Source organism: Alexandromys fortis, unplaced genomic scaffold (assembly GCF_014885135.2).
Source record: "Alexandromys fortis isolate MF-2015 unplaced genomic scaffold, M_Fortis_MF-2015_v1.1 scaffold_237, whole genome shotgun sequence".
In the NCBI taxonomy this organism is placed as follows: domain Eukaryota; kingdom Metazoa; phylum Chordata; class Mammalia; order Rodentia; family Cricetidae; genus Alexandromys; species Alexandromys fortis.
The window spans coordinates 1,426,042-1,449,862 of NW_026068137.1; the positions used below are offsets into that span (position 1 = coordinate 1,426,042).

The 23,821-nt window shown below is 42.2% G+C and overlaps 1 protein-coding gene across 1 annotated transcript in view; it reads left to right on the forward strand.

The window, feature by feature from the left end:
* Tpo (thyroid peroxidase) overlaps positions 1-23,821 on the forward strand; it is a 60,002-nt gene that overhangs the window by 13,654 nt on the left and 22,527 nt on the right. The window contains exons 4-6 of the mRNA XM_050126519.1: positions 13,910-14,039; positions 16,881-17,087; positions 17,423-17,923. Coding sequence (XP_049982476.1) covers positions 13,910-14,039; positions 16,881-17,087; positions 17,423-17,923 — 838 coding nt within the window. The remainder of the gene's footprint in view (positions 1-13,909; positions 14,040-16,880; positions 17,088-17,422; positions 17,924-23,821) is intronic.

Below are 23,821 nucleotides of genomic sequence, written 5' to 3' on the forward strand. Positions count from 1 at the left end.
TTAGTTTTGTCTGCGTGCAATAGGGCCTCTCTGGGAGCTGTATTTTATGGTGCACCAGCAAGGAGCAGCTGACTGTAACAAATCTGTGTGGAGGGCTGACTGCCTTCATGTTACTAATTAAAAGAACTACTCCAATGCCTACCTTTGCAAATTGAGCCAGCTAGTTGGGCAACATGTCAATGAAGTATTAATAATAGAATTGTTTGCCACTCGCTGTCTCTCGAGACACACAAGTCATCAAGCCTCCTTGGAGCATCATGGCTGGTTGCTAACTAGTCCTTCTGGAATGCTGTAGGGAAAGCAACAGACATGCAAAGGATGAAGCCTTTCCCCTCTGGGGACATTTCAGGCAGTTCTTTGTTAACTGCTAGTCCCTCCTCTGCAGCAAATCTTAGTCACACAGAAAAAGGGTTGCAATGATTACAATGTCTAGGTAAATAAGGAAAATCAGTATGGAAGACTTAAAAAGATCTTAAAAATCACTTTTGCCTGGATTAGGGAGAAGGCTCAGCTTGTACGTTGCTTGCCACTCAGGATGAAGACTGGAATTGAATCCCTTGAGTCCTTGTAAATGCCAAATAAGTATGTCAGCTTGTCTGTAACCCCAAGCTCAAGGGGGCAGAGACAAAGGAATATCTAGAGGAGACTGGCAAACTGAGTAATTTGCCACACTACCTGAAATGGTGGGACATTGGTTCAACAAGAGACTCTGCTCAACATGGAAGATGGAGAGGAATGGAACCAGATACCTGACATAAACCTCTGTCTACACAGGCAACTCCATAAGCATGTGCATGCACACACATGAATACATACACACATGCAAAAAAGTCACCTCACTACAATTCTGTATTCTGAGGGTGTGTGTGTGTGTGTGTGTGTGTGTGTGTGTGTGTGTATAATCTCCAGATAGCAATTTTCCTTTGATCCCCATTTACTGAAAATATATTCTTTTCTCATATGATATATCCTGGTTACAGTTTCCCCTCTGCCTGCTCCTCCAAGTTCCTCTCCACCTCCTGTCCCATCTGGATCCACCCCCTTTCTGTCTCTCATTGGAAAAAGAACCGGCCTCTAAGAGATAACAACAAAACATAACAAAATGTAATAAGATAAAACAAAAACCACCACATCAAAGTTAGACAAATCAACAAAAAAGAGTCCCAAGAGAAGGTACTAGAATCCAGAGACCTACATTTTCACACACTCTAAATCCAATAAAATGCTAAACTGAAAGCTATAAAACATACACACACACACACAGAGAGACAGAGACAGAGAGAACCTGGTACACACCCATGCAGGCCCTGTATTGCTGTGTCGGCCTCCGTGAGCTCATTTTCTCTCTGCTCAGATGATTTAGAAGGCCTTGTTCTCCTGGTGCCCTCCATCCCTTCTGGTTCTCGCATGCACACTTTCCCTTTCCTCTTCTGTGGGGTTCCCTGAGCTCTGATGGGAGTGATGTGGTAGAGACATCCCAGTTAGTGTTCCAAGGTCTCTCTCTCTCTCTGCATTGTGTCTGACTGTGAGTCTCTGTATTTGTTCCCATCTATTGCAGGAGGAAAGCTCTCTGGTGATGGTTCAGTAAGGAATTGATCTATGAGTATAACAGAATATCATTAGGAGTCCTTTGCAGCTACTTTTTTCTGTAAGACCAGTACTATTTGGTTTTACCCTAAGGCTCTGGGCTATTTAGCCTCTGGTTCTTGGTCACTCAGTGTCAGGTAGGGGTTCCCTCTCTTGGAGCGGGCCTTAAGTCAAATCAAACATTGGTTGGTTCCTCTCACAAGCTTTGTGCTGCCATTGTCCTGGTATATTTTGCAGACAGGACAGATTGTAGACCAAGGGATTTGTGTCTTGGTTGGTGTTTACTTTTCTCCTTTGACAGCCTTACAGAGTGCCTTTCCACAGGAAAGACACAAGAACGTTGGGGTGAAGGTTCTAAATAGTCGCCAGGTTGACCTCTCCATGTTCAATGAGTTGTGTGTTGTCTTCAGCAATAGGGTCTTGCTCTCAGTTTGTGGAGATGATCCTGTTGTTTTGGCAACAGCCTGGGTGTTTGGGGATTTCCATGGGACCCCTTTGGCAAACAACTCAATTGGATGTAACCTAGCCACTATACTGGAAACTTTGTTTGAAGACCAGAGATAGCCAGTGAAATTCCATCCTCCTGATCATGTATCTTAGGAAGTTTCCATTCCACTATGCTTCCATACCACCCCTCAAACGACCCTCAATCATAGCTGTCTCTGTATTTCCTCCCTCAACCCAATCTCTCCTCTCTTTCCCTGTCTGATTTTTCTGTTCCCATCCTCCTCACTCTCATTCCATCTACAAAACTCTCTTCATTTCCCCCTCCCAGGAAGAAACAAATATCCCCCCAAGTCCCTTTCTTGTACCTAACCTCTGTGAGTCTACAGATTTTAGCTTATTTATCATTTATTTAATAACTAATGCCCACTTAAAAGTGAATAGATATAATTATCTTTCTTGGTCCAGATTACCTCACTCAAGATGACATTTTTCTAGTTCCATCCATTTGCCTGCCCATTTCATGATGTCATTTTTACTAGCTGACTAATACTCCATTGCATAAATATACCACATTTTCTTTATCCATTCTTCTGTTGGTTGACATTTAGATAGTTACCAATTTCTGGCTATTGTAAATAGAGCAGCAATGAACAGGACTGAACAAGCATCATTTGGGCAGAGTGGTTATAGCTTTATCTTGCAATAGATAGATTCCCGTCTTTCTGAAGAACTGCCATACAGTGTACTTCCATCAGCAATGAGTGAGTGTTCCCCTTGCTCTACATCCTTGCTAGGATAAGCTGTTATTTGTGTTACTTTAGACATTCTGACAGGTGTAAGATGGAATCTCAAAGCAGTTTTTATTTGCATCTCCCTGATGCCTAAAGATGTTTTTCTCAGCAATTTGAGTTTCCTCTATTAAGAATTCTCTGTTTAGGTATATTTTTACTTGGATTATGCGGGATTTTTGTATAGCATTTTCATTTTTTATTTTCTTTTTTAAAAAGAAAACAGACTATCTTTTTTCATTTTACATACCAATCCCAGTTTCCACTCCCCCCCTCCTCCATTCCGTCCACCTTTCCCCCATCCACTCCTCAGAGAGGGTAAGGCACATTGCTTTGGGGAAGATCCAAGGCCCTCCCTACTATATCTAGGCTGAGCAAGGTATCCATCCAAAGACAATAGGTTCCCCAAAAGCCAGAACAAGCAGTAGGGATAAATCCTGGTGCCACTGCCAGTGGCCCTGCAGTCTGCCCCTAGCCATACAACTCTCACCCACATTCAGAGGACCTAGTTTGGTTCTATGCTGGTTCCTTCCCCATCCAGCTGGTGTTTGTGGGCTCCTATTAGCTCAGGTAGACTGTTTCAGTGGGTATCCCCATCATGGTCTTGACTTCTTGGTCGTATTTTCACTCCTTCCACTCTTCAACTGGACTTTGGGAGATCAACCAAGTGCTTCACTGCGGGTTTCTGCCTCTGTTCCCATATGGTTACATTTAAGATATTCATTAATCTGACTTCAGGGGAAGGCCAATTCAGGTGCTCTCTCCTCTGTTGCTTGGGGTCTTATCTGGGGTTATCCTTATGGATTGCTTGGAATTTCTGTAGTGTCAGGTTTCTTGCTAGCCCCATAATGGCTCCCTCAATCAAAATATCTCTTTCCTTGCTCTCTATCTCTGTCCTTCCTCCATCTCAACTATCCTATTCCCTCAAGTTCTCCTCACCCCTCCCTTCTTCTTTTCCTTCCACCCTCCTTTTGCCCCCACCCCTATGCTCCCAATTTTGTCAGGCAATCTTGGATATTTCTGCTTTCCAGGTGGATCTATATATGTTTTTCTTAGGGTTCACCTTGCTACGTAGCTTCTCTAGGGTCATAAACTATAAGCTTGTTGTCCTTTGCTTTACAGCTAGTATTTACAAATGAGTGAGTACGTACCATGTTCATCTTTCTGGGTCTGGGTTACCTCACTCAGGATGGGCTTTTATAGTTCCATCCATTTGCATGCAAATTCCAAGATGTCATTGTTTTTTAGTGCTGAGTAGTACTTCACTGTGTAAATATGCCACATTTTCTTTATCCATTCTTCAGTTGAGGGGCATCTAGGTTGTTTCCAGGTTCAGGCTATTACAAATAATGCTGCTACGAACATATTTGAACAAATGTCCTTGTAGCATGATTGAGCCTCCTTAGGGTACATGATCAATAGTGGTATTTCTGGTTCCTGAGGCAGGTTGATTTCCAATTTTCTGAGAAACCATCATACTGATTTCCAGAGTGGCTCTACAAGTTTACATTCCCACCATCAATGGAAGAGTGTTCCCCTTATTGCACATCCTCTCCAGTATAAGTTATCATTGGTGTTTTTTTATCTTAGCCATTCTGACTAGTGTAAGATGGTATCTCAGAGTCATTCTTCTATATGTTGACATCCAGTTGTTGAAGATGCTTTCTTTTCTCCATTGTAAAATTTTAGCTTCTTTATCAAAAATCAGGATTAATTTCTGGGTCTTCAATTCCATTCCATTGGTCAATCTCTCTGTTTTTATGCCAGCATCAAGCTGTTTTCATTACTGTAGTTCTGTAATAGAGTTTGATGTCAGGGATCATGGTGATACCTTCAGAAGCTCCTTTATTGTACAGGATTGTTTTGGCTGTCCTGGGATTTTTGGTTTTCCATATAAAGTTGACCATTTTTCTTTCAAGATCTTTGAAGAATTGTTGGTATTTTCATGGGGATTGTATTGAATCTATAGAATGATTTTGGTAGGATTGCCATTTTTATTATGTTGACAATATCTATCCAAGAGCTTTTGAGATCTTTCCATTTTCTGGAATCTTCTTCATTTTCTTTCTTCAAAGATGTAAAGTTCTTGTTCAACAGGTCTTTCACTTCTTTGGTTAGTTTTACTCCAAGATATTTTATGTTATTTGTGACTATTGAGTTTCTTTCCATTTAATTTGTTGTTGTCTGTCAGCTTGCTTTTACTATGTTTAGATATATTCCTTGTATCCCTGATCTCTCTAAGACCTTTATTATGAAAGGGTGTTGGATTTTGTCAAGTGCTTTTGCAGCATCTAATGATATTATCATATGTTTTTTATTTCAGTTTATTTGTGTGGTGGATTACATTGATAAATTTTTGTATGTTGAACCATCCCTGCATCTCTGGGATGAAGTCAACTTGATCATGAAAGATGATTCCTTTGATGTGTTGTATTTGGTTTGCCAGTATTTTATTGAGTACTTTTGCATCTGTGATCATGAGTGAAATTGGTCTGTAATTCTCTTTCTTGAGTCTTTATGTGGTTTTAGTTTCAGGGTAATTGTAGCCTCATAGAAAGAGTTTGAAGATGTTCATTCTATTTCTATTATGTTGAACACTTTGAGGAGTATAGGTATTAGCTCTTCTTTGAAGTTCTGGTAGGATTCTGCATTGAAACCATTCAGCCCTACACCTTTTTGGTTGGGAGACTTTTGATGACTGCTTCTATTTCTTTGCAGATTATAGCTCTATTTAAATTGTCCATTTCCTTTAAGTTTTCCAATTTTCTGAAATACAGATTTTTGTAGTATGACATAATGATTCTCTAGATTTTCTCGGTGTCTGTTGTTCTGCCCCCCTTTTCATTTCTGATTCTTTTAATTTGCATACTCTCTCTAGGTCCTTTGATTAGTTTGAATAAGGGTTTGTCTATCTTGTTGATTTTCTCAAAGAGACAGCTCTTTGTTTCATTGATTCTTTGTATTATTTTCTTTGTTTTTTTTTTATTTTTATTGATTTCAGCCTTCAATTTGATTATTTCCTGTTGTCTACTCCTCCTGGGTAAGTCTGCTTCTTTTTGCTCAAGAGCTTTCAGGTGTGCTATTAAGTAACTAGTGTAAGATTTTCCACTTTTTTTTATGTAAGCAGTTAGTGCTATGAACTTTCCTCTTAGCCACACTGCTTTTATAGTGACCCATAGTTTTGGGATGCTTTATTTTTATAGAATTCTAGGAAGTCTTTAATTTCTTTATTTTTTTTCTTGACTCAAGGGTGGCTTGATTGTACACTGTTCAATTTTCATGAGTTTGTAGGCTTTCTGCAATTAGTGTTGTTGAATTCTAACTTTAAACCACAGTGGTCTAGGGGGTTACTTTCTGTTGTCTGAGTTTCTGTTCTGCCCAGTTCCCACAGTCTTTAAGTCCCAAAGAAATCACACAGAGAGTCTACATTAATGATAAACTGATTGACCTATTAGCTTAGGCTTCTTATTAACTCTTATAACTTATATTAACCCATTATTCTTATCTATGTTAGCCACATAGCTCGGTACTTTTTCAGCGGGGCAGGTCATATCTTCCTTTTCCTGTGTCTGGGCAGGACTGCAGAAGGAGCTTCCTGCTTCCCAGAGTTCTCCTGTTCTCATTGCTCTGCCTCTACTTTCTGTCTGGTTGTCCCACCTATACTTCTTGCCTGGCTACTGGCCAATCAGCGTTTATTTGAAACATAATTTACAGAATATAGAATTGCCCCATATCACTTCCCATCTTTAAAAAAAAAAAAAATATCTATAGTTCATTTTTGGGGAATGTTGGCATAGTATTTCAGGCTACTTCCTGCTGGTTGGGGGCACTGTAATTTTATGGGGACCTAAAGAAAATTTTAAATTATTATCAAGTCCTGACTGGAGTATCCTCTGAGTCTTGATCATCTCAGGCAGAAGTCTTGAAGCTGTTCTGGATGTAGAACTCTGGCATCTGGGCCATCTGTTCCTACTAGATTTCTCAGGTGGTCTTCCTTGATCAAACCTGATTTTTCTTAACTCAGAATAAATCCACAACTTCTCATTTCCTGTGGAAACAAAAGCAAAATCTCTTCTCCAAAGTAGCATACCTTTTGACTTCAATTTTGAAGTTAAGGTGCTTTCAATATATCCATGTTGGATTAATTTAGCAGCATTTATAAACAAATATCTTTTAGCAGCTATTGCTCCCTCCTCAGCATTCAAACAATTCAAAAAGAACATAATAACATACAGTATCCAGATTTTCTGTGTATTTCCCATCTTTATGTGACTTTACTTTAACTTCTATTTTTATTTTTACTTTTAACTTTTGGCTTTTTGAGACAGGTGCTCTGTGTATCTTTGTCCTGCAACTCCCTCAGTAGACCAGGCTCCCCTTGAACTCACAGAGGTCCATCTGCCTCTGTCTTCCAAGTGTTGGGATTAAAGATGTGTACCATCACACCACACCCAACTACTCTCTTTCTTTACTTTTTATTTTAAGGACTTTAACCTTTACCCTGCACATATTTTTTAGCACAATGTAAACCTCTTAAAGGCTTTCTTCATCTTTGAATCTCTCTTTATTGTATATATCTCTTTTTCTGACTTCATGAGTCTTTAATTTGCTAAGCAATATGGAGAGGATTAAAGCCGTGGCTTTGACAGCTAGATCCAGCCCATTCCTTAGTTTTCTGAGATCCCAGGCTCATGGCAGAGGTACCGGCTGTAGCCACATTTATTGCCAAAACTCTATGGCATTTCAAGGTCCCTACCAGCAAGAAAACTGCAACAGTGTGCTCACAAATCACACTCAAGTGCTCTGCAGTCAGACCACCTACCTGAAAGAGTCAGAGTTTGCCCTGGCAGGACGGCCCAGAAGGCCAGCATTTTAAAACAGTGTGGGTTTTTTTCCTGCTATGGCTTAAAACAAAAAAAGCATGTGGTCAGCTTTTATCAACACCATTTATGTGTCTTGTGGCAAGACCTCTTTAAGAACTGCAAGGTTTTGCAGCTAAAGCTGAGTCATGAAGCCTCTCTTAAATGAGAGTGCTTGCTTGCCTCTAGCAAGCAGAGCAGACCCGAGAAATTGCTGCTACCAAGAATCCATGCTTTATTCTTTTCTGTCTCGAATTACTTCTCTATCTCTCTCAGGCTTTAAGTGGATGCAGTTGCCCACATGGGTACCATTCTGTTGTCTGAGTTTTCTTTCCTGCCTGGTTTCTGTCCTCCCACCAGGTCCCACAGCCAGTTAGCCCCAAAGAAAATCACACAGAGTGTCTGCATTAGTTAAGAACTGATTGGCTCATTAGCTCAGGCTTCTTATTAACTCTTATAACTTATATTAGCCCATTATTCTAGAATATGTTAGCCATATGGCTTGGTACCTTTTTCCGGGGGGCAAGTCACATCTTCCTTCTTCCGTGTCTGGACAGGACTCAGGAGGAATGGGCTTCCTTCTTCCCAGACTTATCCTGTTCTCATTGCCCCACCTCTACTTCCTGTCTGGTTGTCCCACCTATACTTCTGGCCTGGCTGCTGGCCAATCAGCATTTATTTAAAACATAATTGACAGAATACAGAATTGTTTCACACCAGTTACTCCTATTTTTTTGTATCTGTTGAGGTTTGCTTTGTTACTGAGTATGTGGTTAATTTTAGAGAAGGTTCCATGAGGTGCTGAGAAGTTATATTCTTTTGTGTTTGAGTAGAATCTTCTGTAGATGTCTGTTAAATTCATTTGAGTCATGACATCTGTTAGTTCTTTTATTTCTCTGTTAAGTTTCTGTCTGGTTGACCTGTCCAGTGCTGATAGTGGGATGTTGAAATCTTCTACTATCAGTGTGTGGGGTTTGATGTGTGATTTAAACTTTAGTAATGTTTCTTTTACATATGTGGGTGCTTTTATATTTGAGGCATAGATGATCAGGATTTAGACTTCATCCTGATGGATTATTCCTCTTATGTAAATAAAGTGTCCTCCATACCTTCTGATTGATTTTAGTTTGGATATTAGGATAGCTTACAGCTACTTGGTTTTTGGGTTCATTTGCTTGAAAAATTGTTTCCTAACCCTTTATTCTGAGGTAGTAACTGTCTTTGAGGTTAAGGTGTGTTTCTTGTATACAGCAGAATGATGGGTCCTGCTTTCATATCCATTCTCTTAGTTTGTGTGTTTTTATAGGTGAATTGAGTTCATTGATTTTTAAGTGATATTAATGGCCAGTGATTGTTAATTCCTGTGATTTTTCACTGGTAGTGTTTTGTGTTTCCCTTATTTGGGGTTTGCTGGTATGAGGTTATCTGTTGTCTGTGTTTTTGTGGGTGCAGTTAGCTTCCTTGGGTTGGAGTTTTCCTTTTAGTACTTTCTGTAGGGATGATTTGTGGATAGGTATTCTTTAAATCTGGTTTTGTCATGAACTATCTTGTTTTCACCATCGATGGCAATTGAAAGCTTTGCTGGGTAGAGTAGTCTGGGCTTCCATCTGTGGTCTCTTAGTGTCTACAGTACATCTGTCCAGCACCTTCTGGCTTTCATGGTTTCCATTGAGAAGTCAGGTGTAACCCTGATAGGTCTGCCTTTATATGTTACTTGACCTTTTTCCTTTGCAGCTCTTAATATTCTTTCTTTCTTCTTATGTTTTGTGTTTTGATTATTTTATGGTGAGGGGACCTTTTCGGCCAGTATATTTGTTCTGTGGGCTTCTTGTACCTTCATAGGGATATCCTTCTTTAGGTTGGGAAAGTTTTCTTCTATGATTTTGTTGAATATATTTTCTCAGCCTTTGAGCTGGAGCGCTCCCTCTTCTACCCCTATTATTCTTAGGTTTGGTCTTTTCATGGTGTCCCAGATTTCCTAGGTGTTTTTTGTTAAGAATTTGTTGGATTTGATGTTTTCTTTAACCAATGAATCTATTTATTCTACAGTATCTTGAACACCTGAGATTATTTCTTCCGTCTCTTGTATTCTGTTGATTATGCTTGCCTCTGTAGTTCCTGTTCATTTACTCAGATTTTCCATATCAAGAATTACCTTGGTTTGTGTTTTCTTTATTGTCTCTATTTCAGTCTTCAAGTCTTGAACTGTTTGAACTGTCTGCTTCACCTGTTTGGTTGTTTTTTCTTGGTTTTCTTTGAGAGATTTATTGATTTCTCCATTTTTTTTGTCTTTTTCTTTATTTTTTAAGGGACTTTTTCATTTCCTCTTTAAAGGTTTCCATTATCCTCATAAAGTTACATTTAAATAATTTTCTTCTGCTTCTTCTTGGCTAGGATGTTCAAGTCTTCATGTTGTATGACTACTGGGTTCTGATGTTTCCATGTTGCTTTTTAGGTTGTTAAGTGAATTCTTGGCATTGATGCCTACCAATCTCTTCCTTTACTTGGTGCTGGCAGTATCTTTGCCACTTTATCCAATTCTTGCAGTGGCTATCTGTGTCTTTGGGAGCTGTTCTTGGTCTGCTCTGTACTGTTGCTGTCTGTGTCTCGGGGAGCCACTGGAGTCTCTCTTGGTTCACTCTGTGCTGTCACAACCTGTGCTTCAGAGTTCCACTCTTGGTCCTCTCTGTGTAGTTGCAGCATCTTGGTCCTCTTGTGTAGTAGCAGGCTATGTTTCAGAGTTCCACTGAGGTTGTGGGGGATAGGAGAGTTGGGGGCAGAGTGGGACTTGTAGCTTGCAGGATTTGATCAGTGGGGTCAGGGTGTTGGAGCAGCCTACCTGCAGCTGCATATCATTTTCTTATGTTCTTTATATATTTTGGATATTAGTCCCACATTGGTTGTGAAGTTGGTAAAAGTCCTTCCCGATTCTGTAGGGGATAAGCATGCTTTGTCTAAATAGCAGTGTGCTTTGTCTCACAGAAGTTTTTCAGTTTCATGAGTTTCTATTTATTAACCTGTTTCCTTTGAGGTCTTTAATCCATTTGGAGTTGAGTTTCATGCAGGGTGATAAGTATAGATCTATTTGCATTTTCCCACATGTAGACATCCAGTTCGACCAACACCATTTGTTTATTCGGTTGGTGAAGCTTGCCACTCAAATTCCTATTCAAATTCTTCATTTTTTTTATTTCCAGAATTCCCCCAATTTGGGGAAATTTCTGTTTACTTACACTGATTTTATTTCCTTTTTCACATTTTGAACAGTTTCATTCTTTTTCTTCCATTATATATCTGTGTTTTTCTGGATTTCTTTAAGGGATCGATTCATTTCCTCTTTAAGACTGTCTATCATTGCCGGGCAGTGGTGGCGCATGCCTTTAATCCCAGCACTCGGGAGGCAGAGGCAAGCGGATCTCTGTGAGTTCGAGACCAGCCTGGTCTACAAGAGCTAGTTCCAGGACAGGCTCCAAAACCACAGAGAAACCCTGTCTCGAAAAAAAAAACAAAAACAAAAACAAACAAACAAACAAAAAAAGACTATCATCTTTATACAGGCTGTGTAAGTCCCTCCTATCTTGTGTTTTAGCCATGTTGGAATTTTCAGGGCCTGTTGTAGTATGGTTTCTGGGCTCTAGTAAAGATGCATTGTCTTGCCTGTTATTGATTGTGTTTTTAAACCCTGGTGTCTAGGCACCAGAGACTAAAATGATTATAGATCTAGGTACTGGTATCTGGTTTTCAGGTTTTTTTTTTTTTCATTTTGTTTTCTTAGGTTGGTGTTCCTTGCCTTATGTTTCCTCTCTGGGTTTTAGGAGAGTGTGGCAATTATGTGCTGCCTGGTAGAAAATTTTCTGTAGACCTACAGATGTGGCCACTGGGGCTCCAGATGAAATGTGTTGCTGAGTATTGGGAGCTGACACTTAGGAGTGGGGATAAGGCATGAGTCTGAGAAGGTTCACAAGAGGGAGGAAAGCAGAGTGTCCAGCCAGAATCTGCTTAGTCTCCTTGGAATAAAGTCAGAGAGTGAAGAGGGGTTATCACAGAAGGGCTGCTGCAGAGCTAGGCCTGAGACTGGAGGGAATGTACCTGAAGAAATAAAAAGAGAGGAGACCTGCAGTCAACATGGTTGCTTTTCTAACTGCTCAGCTGGTGTGTGTAGTCGTAATTAATGAGGTTGGGGGTCAATGTGTAGTCATAATTAATGAGGTCCATGATAGCCTTGGATAAAGGATAACAAGTATTTATTTGGGGGAAAACTCACAATAAGATTAGAGTACTGCTGTTTTCTGTGGGCATTGGAAGCTGCTAACAGAACTCAAACCACACTGTGAACAAGCATGCTTCCTGTCTGTGCTTATCAGTCCACATGGAGTACCTCAGACCATGCTCTAATGGACCAGTACCCAGAAGTCTACTGGTTGAATGAATTCCCACAACAGGTGTGTTCCCAGGGAATGCCTGCTGGTGTTGGAGACTGGGGTGATGGGATGAATGGGATAAAAGAACATTGGAAGATAAGATCTTCCTGATCTATCGGGGCTGGGGTCAGAGAGTAAAGGAAGATTGCATCTGGTGTTTGGCTACAGATCTGGTGAGGAGTGGGATGGTGAGACTGGTGGACTGAATATTGGGGACCAGAAGGAGAGGTGAAGTTCTGTAGTCAGCCTCCGTGCTTCCCTGGAAGAAGTGCAGATAACAATTTTCAAAGTCAAAAATCTCAGGCATTTTTATTTCAAATTCCTTTCTCCATGACCTCCCAGGCCCTGAACAATAGTCGCCCACCCATCTCTAATGCTGAAACTTGCCTCTTCCACACCTTTCTATGCCTCCCTCCCCAAATGACTCTGATTGAGTCACTAATCACAGTCCCCTCTTATGGGGCATGAGGTAGACACACAGTGACCACCTTTCCCCTCTTCAGTAAAGAGAACTGGAGAACCTTGTACATGTGTTGTGAACTTGTAGTTGCCAACAGAAGTTTACCATGAAAATTGAGTCTGGGTGTCAAAATTCTTTCTGAGATATACAAGAAAACAAACATGCCAATGAACTATCGTTAAAATCACTTCTTGAGGCTGGAGAAGTCGAACAGTTTACAGAGTGCTTGCCTAGCATGCACCATGTCCTCGCTCCAGTACCAACACCACATACATTGCACACTGGCATGGTAATACATGTTTGTAATCCTAGCACTGGAGAAGTAAAGAGGATAAGAAGTTCAAAGTCAGCAAAGCCACTCTGGGCCACCTGAGACCATCTCAAAACAAAAATACAACAAAGCATATATTGGTCTATCATAAATCAACAAAACCAGTTGTGGTTCTACTTAAACAAACTTGGAACACATCTGCTTTTCCCTAGGGTTAGTAGCCAATCGTTAATAGTTCAGTTTCTTAACTTCTGAAGAAGGCACCAAAATGTGTCAGTGTTTAATTCTGCCCTTTCCCCTTTGGCTTCGAGGCACTGTCCCTGACATACTCAGAAGCAGCTCGGGAAATCAATAGAGTATTGGTCAACACACCTTTGCCTTAACATGAACCTTAAAAATGTTTTCTTCTAAGTTATGCCTTGACCAAAGAATAAAATCACAGATTAGTTTGGGTGTTGAAAACATCCCCTTTTAGCCTGGGTGATGGGGTTCATTCTTATGTCAAAGTAATTAATTCAGAAAAGGGCTTACTTTTATTTTTTAATCCAAATGTGAATTTTAACATGTTTTCCTTTGGCAGTTCTCTCTGAATTTAGAACACTTTGGTAATTTCCTGGGTACTTATTGCTATTAGAAATATCATCCCAGTCAGCACAAGGATCTTGTATGTGTCTTGATTAAAGGTACTTAAATATGACAATGTTTTCAGAAAGTAACTTTGAGTACCCCAAATTTCTGTCCTCTCGGTGGGAACCCATAGTAATTTCTAGAAAGATGAGTTTCCTACTTTGCAGAGAAGCCTCAGGATGGCACCTGGGAAGGGGCAGCATAAGGAAGCTACAGCAGAAAGACATCTTCAAGGAAGGGGTACCACTCAAGAAGGTTATAGACTGAGGTCTTAGGAATCAGTTCCCTCCACAAACCCCAGGGAAGCCTATTCAGAGGATCAGGTGAGAGGATCAATCTGGAGACTTAGAGCCGGAGTGCCTCATCTTGAGTGAGCTATGCTATATTGAGATCCTGAGGTTTCCTTATTCTCTTCTGTCTCAGACACATCCCCTCATTTGTTTCCACAGAGATCACCCCAGATGGGGCGCCTCCAACACAGCCCTAGCAAGATGGCTGCCTCCTGCCTATGAAGATGGCTTCAGTCAGCCCAGAGGCTGGAACCCTGACTTCTTATACCATGGCTTCCCACTACCCCCAGTTGGTACTCACTTTGAACCTATTTCAGCGGGACAGGGACAGATTTTCCATGATGCTGACATACTCCCTACAGCCTTGGAAAACAATAGCAGCTACTGGGATGATTTTGTATCCTTAGGAACTCATATAACACCTTGTGTTCCCAGACTTCCTCAGAAGCTGGAACCCTGAGGTGTAAGACCTATCTGCATGGCTCTGAAGGTTAGCCATGGCCAGCTAGCAAGGAGAGCAATGAGATTTATAGTTACTGTCATCTAATTTGACGCATTTCCTCTGGATAAGCACTTTAATATTCTCAAATCAATTCTTCTACTCATTGGTAGAAGACAAGATGCAGCCAGAGACACATTCACTAATGAATTCACTCCTGTATACTACATATATACAGATGCTGGCTACCATTTTACTATCAGAGGTACATTTATTTGGGACACACATTCATTTCCTACTGGTCCTTTGGTCCAACATGCACCATTGGATCCATTGTTCTACTTCATCATAGCATGGTTCATTTTGTCTCTAGTTTGACTCTTCATGTCAATGGATAGGTCAACATTTGCTTTTAAGCTACATTCCACAACAGAATGATGGGAGTCCCCTCTGTATGCAGTGATTACCATTAATGAATAAAGAAACTGCTTTGGGCCTATAGCAGAGCTATAGAGGAATAGAGCTAGGCAGGAAAAACTAAGCTGAATGCTGGGAGGAAGGAGGCGGAGTCAGAGAGGAGCTATGTAGCCACACAGGAGCCAGATGGAACTTTACCAGGTAAGCCACAGCCACGTGGCAATACATAGATTAATAGAAATGGGTTAAATTAATATGTAAGAGTGAGCCAATAAGAAGCTAGAGCTAATGGGCCAAGAAGTGACTTAATTAATATGGTTTCTGTGTGATTATTTTGGTTCTGGGCAGCCGGGACGAACAAGTGGCCTCCTCCTACAAGAGAATTCTCAAAATTTATTCAATCTGGTACTCAGCTCAGCATAGAGAAAATCAGGGCCAGAAGGGAGAGGCTGACCCAGTCATCTGTGTGCTGACACCTTTACCATCGCAAAGCTCTCCAGTGGTTTTTCAGTTTTTTTCAGGTGTCTTTTTATTGAGAGGATCAAGTGTTCCTAGCAGTTGATGGGGGCCATCAGGTGGAGTTGGGTACCAATATTCACTGAGAAAGCATGCTATTCCTGTCTACATGTAAACAAGATGTTTCTCTTGCCTCTCATGTGTTTTCCCTTGGACCAGTTCAAATCTTAAAGTCTGAGTCCTGTGCTGATACTAAGATTCTACAAATTCTTTTTTTTTTAAGACAGGGTTTCTCTGTGGCTTTGGAGCCTGTCCTGGAGCTAGCTCAGTAGACCAGGCTGGTCTCGAACTCACAGAGATCCGCCTGCCTCTGCCTCCCGAGTGCTGGGATTAAAGGCGTGCGCCACCATCGCCCGGCTTAAGATTCTACAAATTCTTGTCTGTTTATATATAATATTATTTATAAGAATCAGCACCCAAGTATGTTTATGTGTAGCCTGTTCATTTCTTGAGCTTATTCTAACAGAGTAATCCAAGTTTACAGGCTCATAGTAATAAAAAAAAATTTAACTCCAGTTCTGTAGGCCAAAAGCAAGGCCTCTCATGACCACATCCTTTTAAAGGTCCTTCAGGGAAAATCCATCAGTCTTTATCTCCTTGACTTTTCCAGATCGTTTGTGGATGGGAAACTGAGGGTCAAAGCCCAGTGCTTTGCACATGCAAGGCAGGTGCTTTTACCACAGAAACATCTCTTGAGTCTCGTCTTTTCTAAATACTAAAGGTTGCTCACACTCTTGCTCTATGTCTCCTCAACCACATAGCAATGTGGTATCTCTCCAAGTCTTCTACCCCAAGCCCCAACTCTTGACCACAGCCAACAAGGCTCTCAAAACATAAAGACCCATGTGGTGAGAATATTCTTGAAAACCTGTAACAATCTCTAACCATGCATGCAGGTTATATATTTTAAAGCAGACATATTTGGAGGTGTTCTGTTGCCCATCACAATCTACTTTCTGATCCCCAGAGGCTCACATCTATCCATCCATGGGCGCCCACACCATAGGTCCCACTTCTGTTACAGCACTCAAGGTCTAGTGTGCAACCCATCCAGATCTTACCATTGGAGGTCACCGAAGTCCTACAGGGGGAGGTTCTGGGTGGGACTCACCTGGGAACAAATTCTCTTCCATCTTGACCTGTGGCTGGCAAAATGGCTCACCTGGTAAAAGTGCTTGTCATGCAAGTTTGAGTTTAGCTCCCAGGACCCCATAGTGGAGAGAGAGAATCGACCTATGAAATAAGCAAAGCTTCTTCCTGTTCCCAAAATCCATCTTCCTTACAGTCCTGGTAACAGTCAGCACTATCCTGGGGCAGGGGGGAAGGAAAGGAACAGAAGAGAATAGCTGCTCCTCAGTGGCGGGGAGATCAGTCAGACAACTCTTCAGGACTAAGACCTTGGTCAGAACCCTGTAGTTGAGGGCTGAGTCGTGGGCTATCCGTGTTCTTCCCACACCTTCCCACAAAGGCCTGGGAACTGATCACTTTCTGTCTACTTACATATTTTATATGTACTTCCTAAGGCTCTGAGAACTGGCCTAACAGGCCCCAGACATCACAAATCAGGGCAGGTTTCCAAGTCCAGATGTGTCTATCTTCTATCTTGGCTCTTCCCATCATGTCTACAATGACAGGTCTTCCCGGGGGCTCTCTGGAGCTGTGAACAAGACCCTTCCTGTGCATTTAAAACCCCAAGGTCTCCGTTATTGACTGCAATGCAGTCTGTCTACGTCATTGCTATATGTTCTCTCCCTCCAGGTACGGGAGGTGACGAGGCACCTCATCCAAGTTTCAAATGAGGCTGTGACGGAAGATGACCAGTACTCTGATTTCCTGACAGCGTGGGGACAGTACATCGATCATGACATTGCCCTCACGCCACAGAGCACCAGCACAGCGGCCTTCTGGGGAGGTGTCGACTGCCAGCTGACCTGTGAGACTCAAAATCCCTGCTTCCCCATACAGGTAATTCCCCTACACTCTTCCTTGATTATGAAACAATGTGTCTTTCTAAAATTTACACACACACACACACACACACACACACACACACACACACAAAAACCTTGAAATACAAAATCTCCTTCTCTGGTCCTGTCCCCGGAAGCTTCCTTGGATATTCAATGTGCTCCTGTGTAAAACATTATTTTGTATGTGAAAACTACCCTGTGCATACTCTGAATCAGCAATAATTATTACCCCGCACTCCATATCATAATCAACACACATTTATTTTATGATTTAAGATTATAAAAGGGCCCAAGATTCCGAGGTGATATCTAGTCTCCCTTTTGCTACAGCTTCCCTCAAACTCCTCGGGGACCACGGCATGCTTGCCTTTCTACCGTTCCTCAGCCGCCTGCGGCACTGGGGACCAGGGAGCTCTCTTCGGCAACTTGTCTGCGGCCAATCCCAGGCAGCAGATGAACAGTTTGACCTCCTTTCTCGATGCATCCACTGTGTATGGCAGCTCCCCTGGCGCCGAGAAGCAGCTGCGCAACTGGAGCAGCTCTGCGGGCCTGTTGCGTGTCAACACACGCCACCTAGACTCAGGCCGCACCTACCTGCCCTTCGCATCTGTTGCCTGTGCCCCAGAGCCCGGTGCCCCACGTACCACCCGTACTCCCTGCTTCCTGGCTGGTGATGGCCGCGCAAGTGAGGTCCCTGCCCTGGCAGCAGTGCACACCCTGTGGCTGCGTGAGCACAACCGCTTGGCTGCTACATTCAAGGCCATCAACGCACACTGGAGTGCTGAAACCTCCTATCAGGAGGCTCGCAAGGTGGTGGGCGCGCTGCACCAGGTGCGTACCGTGCATGGCATGGGGGGTGGGAGGCAATACAGACAGGAACTAGAGCATACCCCTAAGGCATATCTGTGAGGCCACTGTGAGAGCCCTAAGGGTGTTGGGCAGGGTCACTGCTGACTTACCAGTGGCTTCCAGTAGGACTATCATGGTCTCTCTGAGTTTCCGGCAGAATCACCTTGGGATATTCAAGAGGGGACATCCAAGGCACAAGTGTTTGTGAGTAAAATACTCCCGGTACCAGGGGCCTCCTCTTGGCTCCGTCCTCCCAGCACGGGGTCACCCAGAGAAACCACAGAGCCACAGACCTTCTGTAGCCACAATGTGTCTAGCAGCAACAGGTCCGTTCACCGGCTGCTACCTGGCAACCATAACTCTCGGAGCCTCATAGAAGCAGCTTGCATACTCCTTGGAGCAGCCCTATGAATTGGGCACAGAGCTGGATTCTGGCATGTTTGTGTGTTGGTAATAATGGAGATCCTACTTCTGTCAAGTTAAGAGTCAGTTTTTCTTCTGTTAGAAACTGGTATTTTATTAAGCTAGCCGAATGATCATTTATGGTGCCCTTAAGATGTTACTTGTAGCTCTTTCATGAATGATAGATAGATACTGATGTCATCTTTGACCATCCTCGCCTACTTTATATACAAATGATGTATTGGGAGCTTTTCAGTTTAAGAACATGGTTCTTCTTTAGAAAGAACTACTGCGTAATCATATCTATGAAACTGTAAGTTATTATTAGTCAATAAGCAGTCATAAATCCAAAAACTCAGGTTAAAAAAATAAAAATGGGGCTGGAGAGATGGCTCAGTGGTTAGGAGCATTGCCTGCTCTTCCAAAGGTCCTGAGTTCAATTCCCAGCAACCACATGGTGGCTCACACCATCTGTAAAGAGGTCTGGTGCCCTCTTCTGGCCTACATACAGACAGAATATTGTATACATAATAAATAAATATTTAAAAAAAATAAAAATGATTAGATCTGACAGAAAGTTCTGGCAACACAGCCCTGATTAACTATGTGCTAATTTTTCATTGTTAGATAATAACTATCATGTGCTTATTCTTTAAATCTTGACAGTTTTTAGGGTGAAAATCTTCATTGTGCATTCGCTTCCTTGTCATTACTTAGAGTAACGATGAGAAAAGCTTTGGTGTGACAGAGGAGCTGCTCGTGGCCAAGGACTGTTTTCTGGGCTCCTTATCTGTGTGTGGTCTGATTTACCACCTGGCCCTGGGTATGCTCCAGGGCTGTCTTCAGAAAACACTCCTGGTCCTGTCTGTGGTTTACCGGAGTTTGACTCATAGCCGTCCTCTATGGACAGTGGCAGGTGACTCATCCACAGAGGCCTGGTCCGCAGAGGAGACCAGCTTCCCTTCTCTTGTTAGCCGAGCTCACCGGCTGTCTGGAAACAAGCAGCAACTACAGGATATTGAGTTGCGTTACTTCTCCCAGGCCAAGGTTGTCAGCTCAACACCTCGGGATCTTAAGGAGCTAGTGGGAAAGCAGATGGTGGGTGGGTTTCTCCCTTTAAGCAAAAATGAGCCAGGAGCATGGAAATGTCATACGAAGCATTGTGCAGACTGTTCCCCACTGTGACTGAGTCATCAGCTCCTCGGGGTCGGGCTGTTCTTCAGTTTAGGAGGGTGCTGTGTCTCCATCTTAGAAGATGATGTCTTTTTGTTTGTAGAGAGCTCAGGCACTGGGCAAGCAGAGCCATGACTGCTTACCTCAAATAACATCTTAAGGTTTGGCAACCTTGAGACTAGGCAAACTCATTCAGATTAAAGAAAGGCATTTAAGAATCCTTAACGTCTTGATTTCCACACTTGCAAGAATTGCAGCAACAGCATCAGTGACACAGCTAAGCAAGCACTGGGCACTTGCTTAATACTAGGACAAGGTCGTGATTAATTCTGTCAATAACAGAGTGAAAAGTCGCAATGCTTCATGTCTGAGACATGCAGTTTCTAAAAAGCGTTTTTCCCAAGGTTCCCAGCTACTGTGGAGCAGAGTTGCCCAGACACCCAAGACTGCAGTAAAAGAACCAGGTTGTCAGGGACAACACCCATCTATCCATCCATGCTCAGACTTGTTTTAAGATTTTCTAGTTAACATTACTACTCCCTATTTACTTATATGTGCAATACTGACACATTTTGCAGTCAATGGCATCTCAAGCATTTTCCTGAGATGGATTATGGGAATAATTGAGTGCATAGCTACATGAGAAGCTGGGGGTTTTTAGACTAGTCTATATAGGCCAGGCTTGCCTTGATCTCCTCATTGTCTGCTTTCTTTTTTTATTTGAATGTTTTTATTGAGCTGTATATTTTTCTCCACTCCCCTGCCTTCCTCCCCTCTCCCCTTCTGCCCTCTACTATGACCCCCATACTCCCAGTTTACTCAGGATATCTTGTCTTTTTCTCCTTCCTATGTAGATCCCTGTATGTCTCTCTGAGGGCACCCTTTGTTGTCTAGGTTAAGAGCCAGTTTTAAAAACTCTATTTTAGGATTCTTTTTAAAAAGCCAGAGGATCTTAAATAAAGATTCCTGTGAGTCATTTCTCTTTTTTTAAATATTTATTTGTTATGTATACAATATTCTGTCTGTGTGTATGCCTGCAGGTCAGAAGAGGGCACCAGACCTCATTACAGATGATTGTGAGCCACCATGTGGTTGCTGGGAATTGAACTCAGGACCTTTGGAAGAGCAGGCGATGCTTCTATGTCAGTTGTGACATAGAAAACCATACAAGAAAGGAAGGAAGGGGAGGGGAGAGGAGAGGAGGAGAGGGGAGGGGAGGAAAAGGAAGGGAAGGAAGGAAGGAAGGAAGGAAGGAAGGAAGGAAGGAAGGAAGGAAGGCAGGCAGGCAGGCAGGCAGGCAGGCAGGCAGGCAGGCAGGCAGGCAGGCAGGCAGACACAGCATTTACTCCACAGTCTCACTGGGTTGTTATGGAGAAATGAGTTATTTTACTCTATTCCAGTGGTTCTCAACCTGTGGGTCTCAGGGGCTGTTTATCAGCTATTTATATTATGGTTCATAACAAAATTACAGTTATAAAGTAGCAATGAAATAATTTTAGTGGCTGGGGTCCCCACAACATGAGGAATTGTATTAAAGGGTCACAGCATCGGGTGGGTTGAGAACCACTGCTCTATACTAACCTTCCTTCATTGTCAGGTTAGAACAAGCTCTGTGCTAGGCATTTGGCGTCGCCCCTGTGTTCTCATAGAAACACTGTGGAGAAGTATATTGGGTGGTTTTGTGTGTCAACTTGACAAAGTTAAAATCCTTGGAGGAAGGAGCTTCAGCTGAGGAAATGTCTCCTTGAGATCCAGCTGTGTTGGGGGAGGCTGCTTGTTTGTTCCCAGATGCCCAGAACTGAATCAATAGAAATTATGTTAATTGCAATACTCTTTGACCAAAAGCTTAAGCAAATTTCTGGCTAACTTATATCCTAAACTAACTAATCTCCATTAATCTGTGTCTTACCCGGTAAAGTTTGTTCTCTGTGTCTGTCTTCAGCATGACTACATGGAATCTCTCTAACTCTGCCTCTCTCTCTCTCTATACATGTATATATACATATATATATACACACACACATACACCCACACACACCAGCCTGGCTATATTCTGTTAAAACATTGGCCAAAAGCAGCTTTTTTATTAACCAATGGCAATAAAACATATTCACAGCATATAACACCTCCCACATTAATGGGGGAGGGCCCAGCCCATGTTAAGAAGAGCCTGAGCTGCTGGCTCTGGGTTCTATAAGAACGTACACTGAGCAAGCCATAGGAAGTGAGCCACTAAGCAATACCCTTCCAAGGCCTCTGTGCTAACTTTTGCTCCAGGATCCTTCCCTATCCGAACTTCTTCAGTGATGAACAGCAATGCTGAAGTGTAAGCCAAATAAATTCTTTCCTCCCTAACATCATTTTTGCTCATAGTGTTTCATCACAAAAACAGAAACCCTAACTGAAACAGGAAAATGACCTCAATCGCACCTAAGAAATAAGGAAGGGGGTTTGTTCTCCTGTGCATAGTTGTAAGGGGCAGCCCAGGAGCACCTGCCCTACCATGGCCTCGGGCACCTAAAGACCAGGCATTAGCCAATGGGTTGCTGGGAGTAAGGAGGACATGAAGGAAGACAGGGAACATCAGGGGCTGGAACATCTTTACCAGTCCCATAGAAATGTCCAAATACCACAGAATCTGTGTGTACACAGAGGTACACATTGGGTGTCTATCAGCTCTGGTTAGGAAATCATGTGCACTGTGTATACTGTATCTGGGCTCAGTATTTTGTGTGTTCTATGTCTGAGTGTTTGTCTCTGAGTTTGAACTGTGTTGTGCACCTGTTCTGTGTGTATGTTTCTGTAGTGGATTGTGTTTTATGTGTCTATTTCTAGTCATAGGCCTGTGCCTATGTTAAACTGGGTTAGATAAGAGAGTAGACATGAGAGAAGTTGGTCCATGTGTTGCACTGTGGGCTCTGCTGTCTGGGGAGTTCGGGCAAGTGTGGCAGCTGCACTGTGAATGCAGTGACCGATGATGATGTTTGTATAGACTTCCCTTGGAAAGAGTGGGCTTTGGTGGATCCTTCCCAGAAGAATCTCTGCAAAGATGTGAGGCTGGAAACCTTCAGGAACTTCACTGCTATAGGCTACACTTGGGAAGAGCATATTGAAGAACACTGAAAAAGTTATAGAAAATGTGGAAGGTATTCCAGATGTCACAATGGATAGAGGTCTTGTGAGAATAGGAGTGTGTAAAAAAGCAATGTACTTCTCTTTCCTTGAAAAATGAGAAGATATCCCCCACTTTAAGTAGACTTGATTAATATGATACAACCTTGCAGTTAATTGGTTTTCCAACTTCATTGAGAATACATCAAAAACTCACTGATGAAGAGTCCTTTGAGCCCAAGGAATGTGGAAATTCTTCTGTTTGTCCTGACTCAGCAAGCAAATGTAGTATGACTCACAGTCTAGAAAAATAATTCATGACTGATAGCAGTGGTAAAACTCTGAGTTTTTCCAGTTCTCTTCAAGCATGTGAAAAACTCACATAAAAAGAAGGTACTGCACATGTGAGTCATGGAATAAAGGCTCTTCCCATCGCAGGTATCTTCAAAGACAAAAAGGAACCCACAACAAAGAAGAATATGAATATAAAGAAAGCCATCAAACCTTGAGGTCTATGTCACTTTACAATCAGACAAAGCTGAAAAATAATTCATCCCAGTGAAAAGATTCATCAGTGTAATGGATGTGGTAGATCTTTCACGTGAGCCAATTTATCTTCACAAGCGTGTGAGATGTCATACTGGAAAGAAACCTGTGAATATACTCAATATGGTAAAGCCTTTTCATGCCACGGTCATCTTCCAAGTCATGAAATAAGTCATACTAGAGAGAAACCTGTAAACGTAAGCAATGTGTTAAATACTTCACGTGGTCCCCAAAGGCATAAAATACACACACTGGAGAGAAACCCTACAAATGTAATGAATGTGGTAAAACCTTCTCCACACAGTGTACTCTACAAATACATAGAGTAACACATACTGCAGAGAAAACTATGAATGTAGTCAGTGTGGTAAAGCCTTTGTATGTCATAGTCATCTTTGAAAATACATACAAGAATACATACTAGAGAAATTGTAAAAATGCAATGAACGTGGGAAAGACTTTGTACAGCCCAGTCATCTTCATCTTCAAAGTCATGAAAGAATTCATACTGGAGAGAAACCCTAGGAATGAAAGCTATGTAGTGAAGTCTGCACATTTCTCTAGTCTCTGAATACATGTGTGTATGCTGGTTCCCAAGAAGGTTAGACCCTGTGATCTTGTAGCAAGTGTTATAAGTTGTCAAAATCC